This window comes from Oncorhynchus clarkii, chromosome 12, assembly GCF_045791955.1.
Source record: "Oncorhynchus clarkii lewisi isolate Uvic-CL-2024 chromosome 12, UVic_Ocla_1.0, whole genome shotgun sequence".
Lineage (NCBI taxonomy): Eukaryota > Metazoa > Chordata > Actinopteri > Salmoniformes > Salmonidae > Oncorhynchus > Oncorhynchus clarkii.
Window position 1 is genome coordinate 62,010,759 of NC_092158.1, and position 12,232 is coordinate 62,022,990.

At 39.3% G+C, this 12,232-nt stretch overlaps 1 protein-coding gene across 1 annotated transcript; it reads left to right on the forward strand.

The window, feature by feature from the left end:
• The first annotated feature begins 201 nt into the window (after nucleotides 1-201).
• Nucleotides 202-4,396, forward strand: LOC139420990 (tryptase-2-like). The gene is made up of 5 exons (XM_071171447.1): nucleotides 202-295; nucleotides 1,134-1,305; nucleotides 2,007-2,284; nucleotides 3,074-3,213; nucleotides 3,671-4,396. Exons 1-5 carry the CDS (start codon nucleotides 244-246, stop codon nucleotides 3,857-3,859), a joined length of 831 nt encoding a protein of 276 aa, XP_071027548.1. The 5' UTR covers nucleotides 202-243; the 3' UTR covers nucleotides 3,860-4,396.
• Nucleotides 4,397-12,232: the final 7,836 nt, after the last annotated feature.

Genomic DNA, 12,232 nt, shown 5'->3' on the forward strand with positions numbered 1-12,232 from the left:
AGCTTGAGATAGAAATATCACCTCATCTCTCTTTTTGAGAATTTGCATTCTGAAAATAAAAGAAAACATGATTTTATCAGCAACCCAGATGAGCAGCCTGCTATCATTGGAACTGTTAATCAGATTGCACATGTGTAACATTGATGTAATCTAAGCATGGACGTCTATAAAGCTGGACATCAGTCAGTCAGTGTCTATCCATCAAACAGCTGTCTGGTTGGTTGGATACTGACAGGAAAAGCTATGGGTTTTTGGGGACTACTGTCTGTAATTTTGCTGGTCCAAGATGCTGCAGGTGAGGTCAACAGAAATGTATTAATTAAAAGAGCATAAAATCGTGTTTAACTTGCTTGGTCCACAGTAACTATTACATTCATCAGATAGTGACAACATTTTTTTTACTGGTGTTTTAATTTGAGCATCATTAGCATGTACATAATTGTTTTGCCATCCACTAGAACAAAGAACTTCAAGCATATCTCTCTGTTTTGGCATTAGTGACCACTAAGGGCTCGATTCAAACCATATGCATAGCTCAGATTTAAATGTAAATGTAATTTCCAACTGAGACGACATATGTAGCATTTACCGTGGCATGAATGCAGCTTCTGCTAACGCGGGAACATTGCCTTAAAATGTATTGCACTTTTGTGCAGCTCTTCAGAGCTACGAATATCACCACTAAATCCTCTTAAAGGGGAAATCTGCAGTTGCTACATCCAATTAGGACTTATAAATTAAGCGGATTCTTGAGTTTGTAACCCATCAGAACCCAAAGCTTATTTTACTCCAATGTTTTGCAAAGTAAATGTAAACAAACATTATATAGCCTCAAAACATGGTTAAAACTGTAATTGTGATATCATGGATGGTCAGTCCTTGCATCCAGAGCTCTGTCTGTGAATTTGAAAGTGGTTACAATCCTCCAGCCCAATCCCTCCACTTTTTACCGAGACAGGGGTGGGGAGGATCACTTATTGTTACTGTTATTATTTCAACTGCTCAGATGTTCTGGTGCGGTGGCACTAATTTCAGAGTTCTGACAGGAGCAGAGTATCAAATGCAGAGTGTTTGTACAGGAAACAGTGTCACAGTCTGGCATTCTTTCCACCCTCCAACACCTCCCTCTCTAGAGTCGTTTGTGCCCCAGGCTCGGAGCTCTATCGTGGGGGGAAAGGATGCTCAAAAGGGCAGCTGGCCGTGGATAGTCTACCTTTTAATCACGGATAATACAGGCTCCTTTAGCTGTGGCGGATCCCTCCTTACTGAGGAATGGGTGCTCACCGCTGCACACTGTGTTGACCCGTAAGTGTGTTTGTGTGTGAAGGAGGTTTGCATGTTGAACTCATTATCGTGTCTGCAACCAAAATTACGTTTTTTCCATGGATGTAATTTTCTTAACGTGTCTGCAAGCAGAAAACCAGTTTACCAACTAGAATGACATCATTATAATTTCAAAGGCCAAATTTGCTTGCTGGAATAGAACCGAAAGATCTGTATGAAATATATCAATGTCTGTGTAATGTTTCTATCCAACCTGGACTCAGGGGTAGACATAACAGAGTAAACGTAAATCTGAACCATGCCGATTAGTATGATGTTACTATGTATGGTATCTATTCATTTGTGGATGTCCATCATCCATTTCGTATGATATGTTACAAATGACAATTCATATGATATGTTACGAATTGCAAGTCCTACAATATGTTATGAATTTTCTAAATGTTTAGTTGCAAGGTAGCTAAAAAAGTAGTAACTAGTTGCAAAGTTGCTAATAAGATAAAATGCTAAAGTTGTCCGTGATAAGATTCAAACACGCAACCTTTGGGTTAATAGACATTCACATTACAACCATCCTACTTTCGTTTTTTGCCTTAAGTAACCTATCTTATGTAACCATATCAAATGTAACACATTCTAATTTCAGTGTCCTGGATTTAAATGTACTATGTTACACCTAGTCTATGAGACCAGGCTGTTTTACCTGTCTGCATGTGTATTAGGAATGACAACCCTATTCCAGACCGTTCCTCCATTCGTCTGGGGACACACAGCCTGAATGAGCCATCAGTGTTTTATCGATCCATCTCACGCATCGTCAGTCACCCACAGTACCAGAAACAGCATTTGGCCCTGCTGCACGACATCGCTTTGGTGAAGATGAGTAAAAAGGTGTCCTTTTCCTCCCTGGTGAAGCCCATGTACCTGCCCAAACCGAGTGATGCCTTTGGCCCAAGGTCGAAGTGCTTCATCGCTGGCTGGGGCGATGTCGGGAACAATGGTGAGCAAACACACAGCAACACCGATATACAAACACTCAGTGCCAGGTTCTAAAGCATATCTTTGGTTGGTTTGGTTTTGATTGAATGTCAGCATTCAATTCTGTGGGCGACATTTTAGTAGTGTAAAATGATTTACCACAAACCTCATTATAAAGCTGATGGTTCCAGCATTGAATGCTGACTGGCTGAAATGCTGATTGGTTATGACCCCCCAAAATGTTTTACCTTTCTAATTATGTTGGTAACCAGTTTATAATAGCAATAAGGCACCTCTGGGGTTTGAGGTATATGGCTAATATACCACATCTAATGGCTGTATCCCAGCACTCCACGTTGTGCATGGCCTGGGTATATTGGCCATATATCACACCCCTTCGTACTTTATTGCTTAATTATAATCTGGCAGTGTGATTTTATAAACTTTTATTTACTCACAGGAACTCAATTGAGACCAGTTTCTTATTTACAGTGGTGCCCTGAGGACCCCCAAAAAACACAATCAATACAACAACAAAAAAGATAAAAACAAGTTATAATTAAGTTATAATAAGCAATTGCAACATTTGCACATTGTTAAAGAAAGATTTCCAAATTAAATCAGAATGCCAGATTATAATAAGATATACTGTATTTTGTGCACTTTACACAATGTATTTTGTTTTCATCCAGCTTCTGTTTGTAGTTAGTGAGTATTTCTCCCATAAATTCTCCCTCTCCCTGCCCGTTCACTTCCTCCCCCACCAGTTTCTATCCTACATTTTACTCTTCTTCTTTTTCCCTCCCTCCAGTGGAATTGTCTGGTAATATGACCCTCCAGGAGCTGAAGTTGCCCATCGTGAAACAGAGCACCTGTAAGAAAAAGTTTCCGGGCCTCACTGACAACATGCTGTGTGCTGGCTCCATGAAAAAAGGGAAAGGCTCCTGTCAGGTGAGTCTTCTTTCCTGGTCTCCTGATTGGTACATATACATGTTTTATACAAACACAGACCCTCCCTCTCTCACACACACACACACACACACACACACACGTGGGCACACACACTAGTGATGCGCCAGTCCCCGTGAGGCGGGCGGGTTTAGGGTCATGAAATATTGTTAATTATTCAACAAATGTTCAAGAGGGAAAAAAAGGAACTGTACAGAGCATTCTCTATATTTTTGGGTAAGAGTCAGGTAAGGGTCTTAGATTTTTTGCTTTATCACATAATCAGCTGGTTGTGGATGGGTTATTAGCAATTGTGGGTGGGTGCAGGTGAACAAACAGCTGACCCACATCACTGACACACACACACACCCTCTTTCTCTCTATCGTTCTCTCTCACGTACACACACACTTACTTGAATGTTGTAAATGTATGTTTGTGTTGTTTTTCTTTGTTCTACAGGGGGACTCTGGTGGGCCGCTGGTTTGTCGCTCATCTGGTGAGATTGTCCAGGTGGGAATCGTGAGTTTTGGGAATATCAATGGCTGTGCTTTGGAAGGCTTCCCTGAAGTCTACACCCGTGTGAAACGCTACATGGACTTCATCAGCGAGACTATAACCTCAGACAGACAGGCTTCTGCTGAGGCCTAGGTCACCATGAAACACTGTCTGTTTACAGTCCATGTCCCCCTCTCGCTCTGTCTTCCCTTTCTCTTCAGTTCCCTTTTGAGCCAAAGTCCTTACTTGAGATGCAGCTGGAAGTGATTTAAAATGACAAGATATTGGTATTGATTGTGAATTACTTTGTGGTTTTATTCTTTACCAGACCTTTAAATTATTTTCCAATATATTTCGAAGTATTTAGTCAACTCTTCCTTGAAAATACAAGATGTTGAATCTGTATTTGAAATATTTATTTGAAATATTTAAGCACTCTATGCATTTGAAACCAGGTCTGTTTGAACACAGGGGTATTTGTAAATGATTTGGAAACAAGTCATTGAAAATAGTTTAAAATATAATGTATAGAAAATGATTAGAAAATATACAGAAAATACATCTTTAAAATATAAATACTTTAATAAACATGTATTTGAACCCAGGTCTGTTGTAAAAAAAAAAAATGTTCAATGACTTACTGGCTATGTCCTTTTCAATAGTAGCTCCTTAGTAAACTGCAAGCATCAACCCTTCCTTTTCAGTTTTTTTTGTGTGAGAGTGTCACAAAATAGAAAGTGACTTGTTCTAGAATCTAGGTTGAGCGGTGTGAAGCAGCGACCAGAGCTAAGGTCCTCTCTTATCATCTGGGCCAGGGATTTCGATATCAAAGTATACAGCAGGAGAGACAGGGGACATCCTTGTCTGACATCCATGATCTCTACATGCCAGGCATGTGCACAGATAGGGCTCCACCAGTGCTCAAGCCTTTTGCCCATACTATGAGTAAGGGCCCTTTTGCCCTTCTATCAGCTCGTAAATTTTTTTTAGTTGATTAATTACTTTATAGTGTCTTTAAAAATATAGATTTTATATGTAACGAATTGCACAAACTATCGCATTTAATATTTGTGAATCTTGAAAAATATCTCCTCCCCCACACTCCCACCTCAAGTGTGCACTTGCCTGACTTCTGCATGTAGTGCGATGTACAGTAATTGGCTACCGGTGGTGAGTTTGAATACTGGTAGGCTACCTTTGAGTTGGACCTGTCATGTATGTATTGTACTGTTATGGACAGAGATGGGGGATATTCACTTGTTTGTTAGTAAGCGGCAGATGCAAACTCAAATCAAGTAAAAAATTGTTTGGTTTGACAGCATAGCTAACTAGCTAGCTAACTAGCAGATTTACATCATAATTCGCTATGATCAGCTGATAGCCTCTTTTCCCAATGTCACTCTTTATCCCACTGGGCACACAGTGGTTCAAATAACATTGTTTACACGTAATTTGAATGAAATTATTTTGAACTAATGTGGAATAGACGTTGAATTGACGTCTGTGCCCAGTGGGACGTCTCTAGTTATTACCCTACTAGGAGTCACTGGCATGAGTGTGTTGTTCAATAAATAAATAGGTCATTGCAACAAAACAAAAAACAATTTGATACAGAAACAGTTTGTAAATGATGAATTTTGAGTTGTGAATTTTCTGGCTGCATTTTTCATTTTGAGAACCTGCATCCCCAAAGGTCTGTGTCTGGCCATGCTACATGCAGCAAAGTTGAATGGGATCGTGGTGGAAACTAGTGATGCACCGATATGACATTTCTGGCCGATACCGAACTACACCGGTAAGCGATATAAAGATTTGTTGCGGCCTTTTAAGCATTCTAGTACAGTTAAATAGTTAACACACACATGGACGCAGCGATCTAAGGCACTGAATCTCAATGCAAGGGGAGTCATTACAGTCCCTGGTTTGAATCCAGGCTGTGTGGGAGTTAATGGAATGTAACTAGGTGAAGCTGCCATGCTGAGGAAACATAATAACAATAATTAAATTAACAGGAAGTAGTAAGGACAATAATTACATTGGCCAGATGGAGAAATGGTGACACCTAGTGCATTTGCCGTAGGATAACATGCCAAAGATTACATTAAGCTAATGTACATGAGTGCATTTGTTACACCTGGACATACTAATGTCAGGAGTACGTGGAGAGAGGATGGTAGCAAAATGACCAACATCTGAAACATAAGTGTGCAATACATGTATTTTTTTGTATGACATAAGGGGTTCCGCCACCATTATAATCTAACCCGAAGCAGATGTGGGCATTATTGGGCGTGAACAAGCAAAGAACTTGGACTCAAAGATAATGGTGGCGAGAGGACGAGGGGAGTGATTTCATTTACATATGGGATGTACCATATGTTGTATGTAAGGATGAAAAGCTATAAAGGCAAAGCTCTGTGCTCAGAGAGGTTGGTTGTTCCGCGGATCAGCATGGCTTTGCTACTTTGTAAGAAAGTCCATTTTGAGTTCTAAGTAAGAGTGTTATATTCTGAGGCAATATTCCACACCATATTTTGGCGAGCTTGCCAGGAGTTGAAGGGACCATAGGACAGTGGCGTTTTTGGCTGGCGACGGTTTTTCTGGGCAATCTCACAAATGTGTGGCCACCCAGCTATATCAGATAAGCTTGTTCTTACATAGTTGAATGTTTGTGTAAATTGCTTCAGGGATTCTGTCTCAGCGGGAACGGTGTCATGTAGGTCTCTCCTTACATTTCTTAAAAACCTAGTAATGCTTAGAGCTTTTGAATTCAGTAAACTGCATGCTTAAGCTTTGGGGGTTGTTAAACATCATTTTGTATGTGCATTTGTGAGGACTAAGTGTCGTTGGTCCAGAGAAAGGATTACGCAGCCTCTCTGTGACAGTTAATTGAATTAAGTTGAGAGGAGTGCGTCTAGCTCTCACTGGGAAGAGGGAATAAAATCAATAGATGTTGGATAAAAGGAACTGTGTAAAGATAGGACATTGACATAATAGTGTGTTAAGTGACTATTTTGTCATACATAGAATGTGTTAAATAAAGTATTAAACAAGGCATATATAGTACATGACATTGTATGAAGTGGAAAGATAAAACATACAGATGAGCATAAGCTATACTACATGGTTAAAATAAATAGTAATAACGAACACATAAAGAACAGTACCGTGGCATAGTTTATAGTACCTACTAGAGATACTATAGCACCGTGAAGGACGGTAGGAGGAAACAGTGGGTAATTAAGTACTCTGTTGCAGCAGAACCTTTAGGGAATCTAGCCTAAGGAGAGGACAGACGTGTAAGGTTACAGAAACTAGAAGAGAGAGTGGGTTTTGAGAAAAATCAGTAAAATAGGAAGTAGTGCAGAGAAAAGATCAAATAGGAATAAAAAACAATAAGTAACAGTAGGATATAATATAATAAGTGAATAAATAAAGTACAAACATTATAAACAGCTGAAATAAAAATAGAAAGGTATTAAATAGGATATAACACTGAATAAAGTTAAGATAATAAAATAAGTCAACTGATACAATGAACAGAACACCAGTAGAGATCTTAGAGGCTAGACACCCCCTAAGCAAAGAAGAAATAATAAAGACTTCTATAAAATGGGAAAAACGCACAAAGAAATTGAACACTAAATGGCCAGCGGCAGGGACATTGGATGTCTTGTGTGTGAGGAAATGGAGACTCTGATAAAGAATCACAAACCAAATGACAAGAAACAGAAAAGGAAGAGAGAGATAATGAATTACTAAGAATGTTCAAGGAAGAAGGAGTTGGTCTGTTGAAAAGCATGAAGACAGCAAGAAAAATGCTGAAGAGTGATAAAAACATGCAAAGGAAAGACAGAGTGGGTGACTGTTAAGATATTTTATCAAGGTTTAAGATAAATGATTAAATAATTCTACCAAGAAACTTAACCATTAGGGATTAGAGTTGATGTAGCATGAACAAGGAGTAATAAAAAAAAAAAACATATCTCCAACTAGGTTGGAGGGGGGGGGGGGGGGGGGGGGGAGAGGAATGCATGTGTGTGCCAAACGAAAACAAAGTGGACTCCTTAGCATATGTTGGAACAGACTCAGAGTCTCGTCGTAGACAACCACCTAGGGATGAGGACACAGAGGATGCTGATTCACCAGGCGGGAGCCCGGAAAGACCAGGAACAGCGGAGGAAATTGGGGAGGAGGGAGGAGGAGGAGTCAGCAGACCAGGTGGAAGCCAGGATACGACTGATGCACCGCCTAATGCACCAAGAGGAGGACGAAAGCGAGACAATGCTGCAAACAACGGATATTCTCTCCTGAAGGGCCATAGAGTCCAGAGTTGGGGGGGGGCAAAAAAGTATTTAGTCAGCCACCAATTGTGCAAGTTCTCCCACTTAAAAAGATGAGAGAGGCCTGTAATTTTCATCATAGGTACACTTCAACTATGACAGACAAAATGAGATTTTTTTTCAGAAAATCACATTGTAGGGTTTTTATGAATTTATTTACAAATTATGGTGGGAAATAAGTATTTGGTCAATAACAAAAGTTTATCTCAATAATTTGTTATCCTTTTATAACTAGGGGGCAGTATTTTCATTTTTGGATAAAAAACCTTTCCGTTTTAAACAGGATATTTTGTCACGACAAGATGCTCGATTATGCATATAATTGACAGCTTTGGATAGAAAACACTCTGACGTTTCCAAAACTGCAAAGATATTGTCTGTGAGTGCAACAGAACTGATGTTACCTGCGAAACCCAGATAAAAATCCAATCAGGAAGTGCCGCATTTTTTAAAACCGCCTCATGCCAATGACTCCTTATATGGCTGTGAATGAGCTACGAATGAGCTTACATTTTCTACGTATTCCCAGAGGTGTCTATAGCATTGTGAAGTCTTTTACGCATTTATGTTGAAGAATAGCCGTAAGGGACCACATTTAGCAAGTGGTCACATGATGGCTCCAGCAGAAAATCTTGTGTAAAGTACACAAGTAGCCATCTTTCCAATCGCTTCTTATGAGAAACCAATTGTCCCGACGGATATATTATCGAATATATATGTGAAAAACACCTTGAGGATTGATTCTAAACAACGTTTGCCATGTTTCTATCGATATTATGGAACTAATTTGGAAAAAAAATTCCGGTCGATTTCTCAGCAAAACGTGAAGAACAAATGGAGCTATTTTGCCTACAAAAATAATATTTTTCAAAAAAAGGAACATTTGCTATCTAACTGGGAGTCTCCTGAGTGACAACATCTGAAGTTCTTCAAAGGTAAATTATTTAATTTGATTGCTTTTCTTATTTTAATGAAAATGTTGCCTGATGCTAGCAGAGCCTAGCCATAGCATTATGCCATGATAAACTTACACAAATGCTTGTCTAGCGTTGGCTGTAAAGCAAATTTAAAAATCTGAGATGACAGTGTGATTAACAAAAGGCTAAGGTGTGTCTCAATATATTTCATTTGTGATTTTCATGAATAGGAAAATGTTCTCGGAAGATTTATGTCCGCTGCGTTATGCTAATTAGTTTGAGGCTATGATTACGCTCCCGCATGCGGGATGGGTAGGATCAAGAAGTTATATACCCTTTGTTGGCAATGACAGAGGTCAAACGTTTTCCACCAGTCTTCACAAGGTTTTCACACACTGTTGCTGGCATTTTGGCCCATTCCTTCATGCAGATCTCCTCTAGAGCAGTGATGTTTTGGTGCTGCTGCTGGGCAACACAAACTTTCAACAGATTTGTAGACTGGCTAGGCCACTACAGGACCTTGAAATGCTTCTTACGAAGCCACTCCTTCGTTGCCCGGGCGGTGTGTTTGGGATCATTGTCATGCTGAAAGACCCAGCCACGTTTCATCTTTTTATTTACTATAATCAACAGAGGTTCATTAACTATACTGACTCTGCTTTAACTGCATTGGGAGAAGAGGTACAGGCTACCAGTAAGATGACATGGCAGAATAGACAAACTTTCAACTGGCTCTTAGCAGAAAAGGGGTGTGTTTGTGTAATGTTTGGAGATGAATGTTGCACTTTCGTTCCCAATACACTGCACCTAATGGATCTTTCTCGATTGCTATGGCCAAACTTAAAGGATTAAGAGCAGACGTTAAGGCTAATGCTGGGTTTGATACTCATGCTTGGGATTGGTTGGACCTAGCTTTGGGAAAGTGGGGTGCTATGTTTTCTAGAATGGCTATTATGCTGGGTGGGGGTCTATTGGCGCTGGGTATTGTGTTTTGTTGTGTTTTACCCTTGGTGAAATCTCTTGTGGTTCATACAACAGTTAAGCAGATGTCGTTACGTAGAGCTAAACCAAGGGATTTGAGTGGTTTGAGGGGTTATGTGCCTGATAGCTGGTTTGATAAGTATGGTATAATGCATCGCCTGTTGTAATTAACCCTGTGCCTGAGAAACCTGGACATTATACTAATGGGTTTGGAGAGCCTTGCAATACTTTTGGAGGACCTCTTGATTGCCCTTTTGGTAATCCTAATTGTCTCCATGGGGTGACTCCGGGAGGTGGTTATGCTTGCCATGACTTTCGTAAGGATGGTTTTCCTGTTTACGCTAAAATACCAAATTCTAATGACTATGTACTTGTGCATGTCCACAAAAAATGTAATATGCGTGGTCGTTGCAAGTGGTCTCCAAGGATAATAGTGAAGGACATCTCCATCATACTGATCCTTTGTTCTGTGCCATGTTTCAAAGAGGGGATTGTCCTATCTGTCAGGATGAGGAATGTGCTAAAATGGTATGTTTTCTAGTATATCTTTGTGTATCCTTATATTCTGCATTGTATTGTGTTTGTTTGATTTGTGTATATATATATATATATATATATATATATATATATATATATATATATATATATTAGCACTTACCCGTCCAGAAGTACGTCCTGTCCTTGCAGAAACAGCTCCTCAGTTCGTTTGAATCATAACACTCCAAGATTCCTCAAACAAAAAATCTGTCTCACTTTCACTTTTTCACTTTCACTTTAGACTTTGACTTCGCTTTTCCTGATTTATTCGCCATGATATCTTCAATGAAATCGTTGAAACTACAACTTTCCGAAATACAGCTGCGCGTAAAAAGCCTTACAGCAACTCCTTTGATCGTCAAGGCGAGAATGGAGTTCCATGCGCTTGCGATTACAAACAAGGAATTGTGGTCCAACCCAAACCATTACATACTGCCGTTTACCTCAGCTCATTGGCTATCTACCCAGCTAGATTTCAAGAAGATCAGTGGTCATTGGGCAGAAATATAGTCAATCAATGAAGCTTCGCTAAAATTATTGGTCCGTAAGGTAGTCATTGCTCTTTGTCTCCAAATCAGTTCACTTCGGTCAATACTCCCCGCAAAAAAAACAATGATGTTTGGCTGTGTTGCAAACATCCAGAGGAATGCACTGAAACCAACCATGACTAGATAAACAATTGTTTACAGTGTGTAATCACGTCGAATGCTCTGTAAAAAATTGATAGAGATGGAATTCACGGCACAAACGGTTTACAAAATGTTTCGATTTAGGCTTTAAAAATTGATTTTATCAAAGAAAACGGCACTTCATTTGATCACTGGAACCCTCAGGAAGAGAAATAAGAGCAAGATATCAAAATGTAAGTCATAATTTTACCTTCAGATGTGAATGTGTAAAAACTGTCATGGCGGAAAATGTTTCTGTTGTTGATTGCTCTTCTCAAACAAAAGCATGGTAATTGTTCTCTGTAATAGCTATTTTAAATTGGAAAACGTAGTTTGATTACCAATATTCTAATCTTTTGAAGGATGTAAGACACTTGCATTTTCAAGAATGTTTAATGTTACGAAGTTGTATTTTTAGTTGTCACTATGAAATTTCCCCTGATGTTGATCCCTGGTTAAATTGTATGCTAAAGTTCTCTCAGCCCATGACTACACTAGTGCATCACGACCAGACAGGGTTTATTAACACTTGTGTGGTGTTCATGTTTTTGTTATTCACCCAATGTTCGCTGGTCTGATGGACCCACAACATTATTGTTTTTTTTAAACAATACAGCAATAACAATTTACGTAAAAATACTTAATACTTAGATGTTGACTTATATCAATTACAAGCAATGTAGACATGGTTAATATTTGCCATGTTCCTCTGCTATATCACGTTCATCAATAAAAGCGCTCTTCTTTTTTTTTGTTGATTTTTTTTTATTATAATGAAGATATAGGTGGAATAAATCATGTTTATCTTTAACAAATCACAATCGCTGCAGAAGTTGGGGTCCTTGTGATATGTTGCCTCGTCTGATTTTGAGGTCTTACCAATACCTTGCATAGCTCCTCGAGAAAGAGCTGTCTACTCTGGAGAATCCCTCTATTCCAATCTGTGTTCAACGCCATCCAGATGACATATGTGTTGTACGCTGAGATGTCCAAAATATTGAAGAATATCAGTAGCCAGCGTAGGGTTCCTCTTTTGTAGCCAGTCACAGGCGTGTCTAAATTATCCACCCCCCCCCTTTT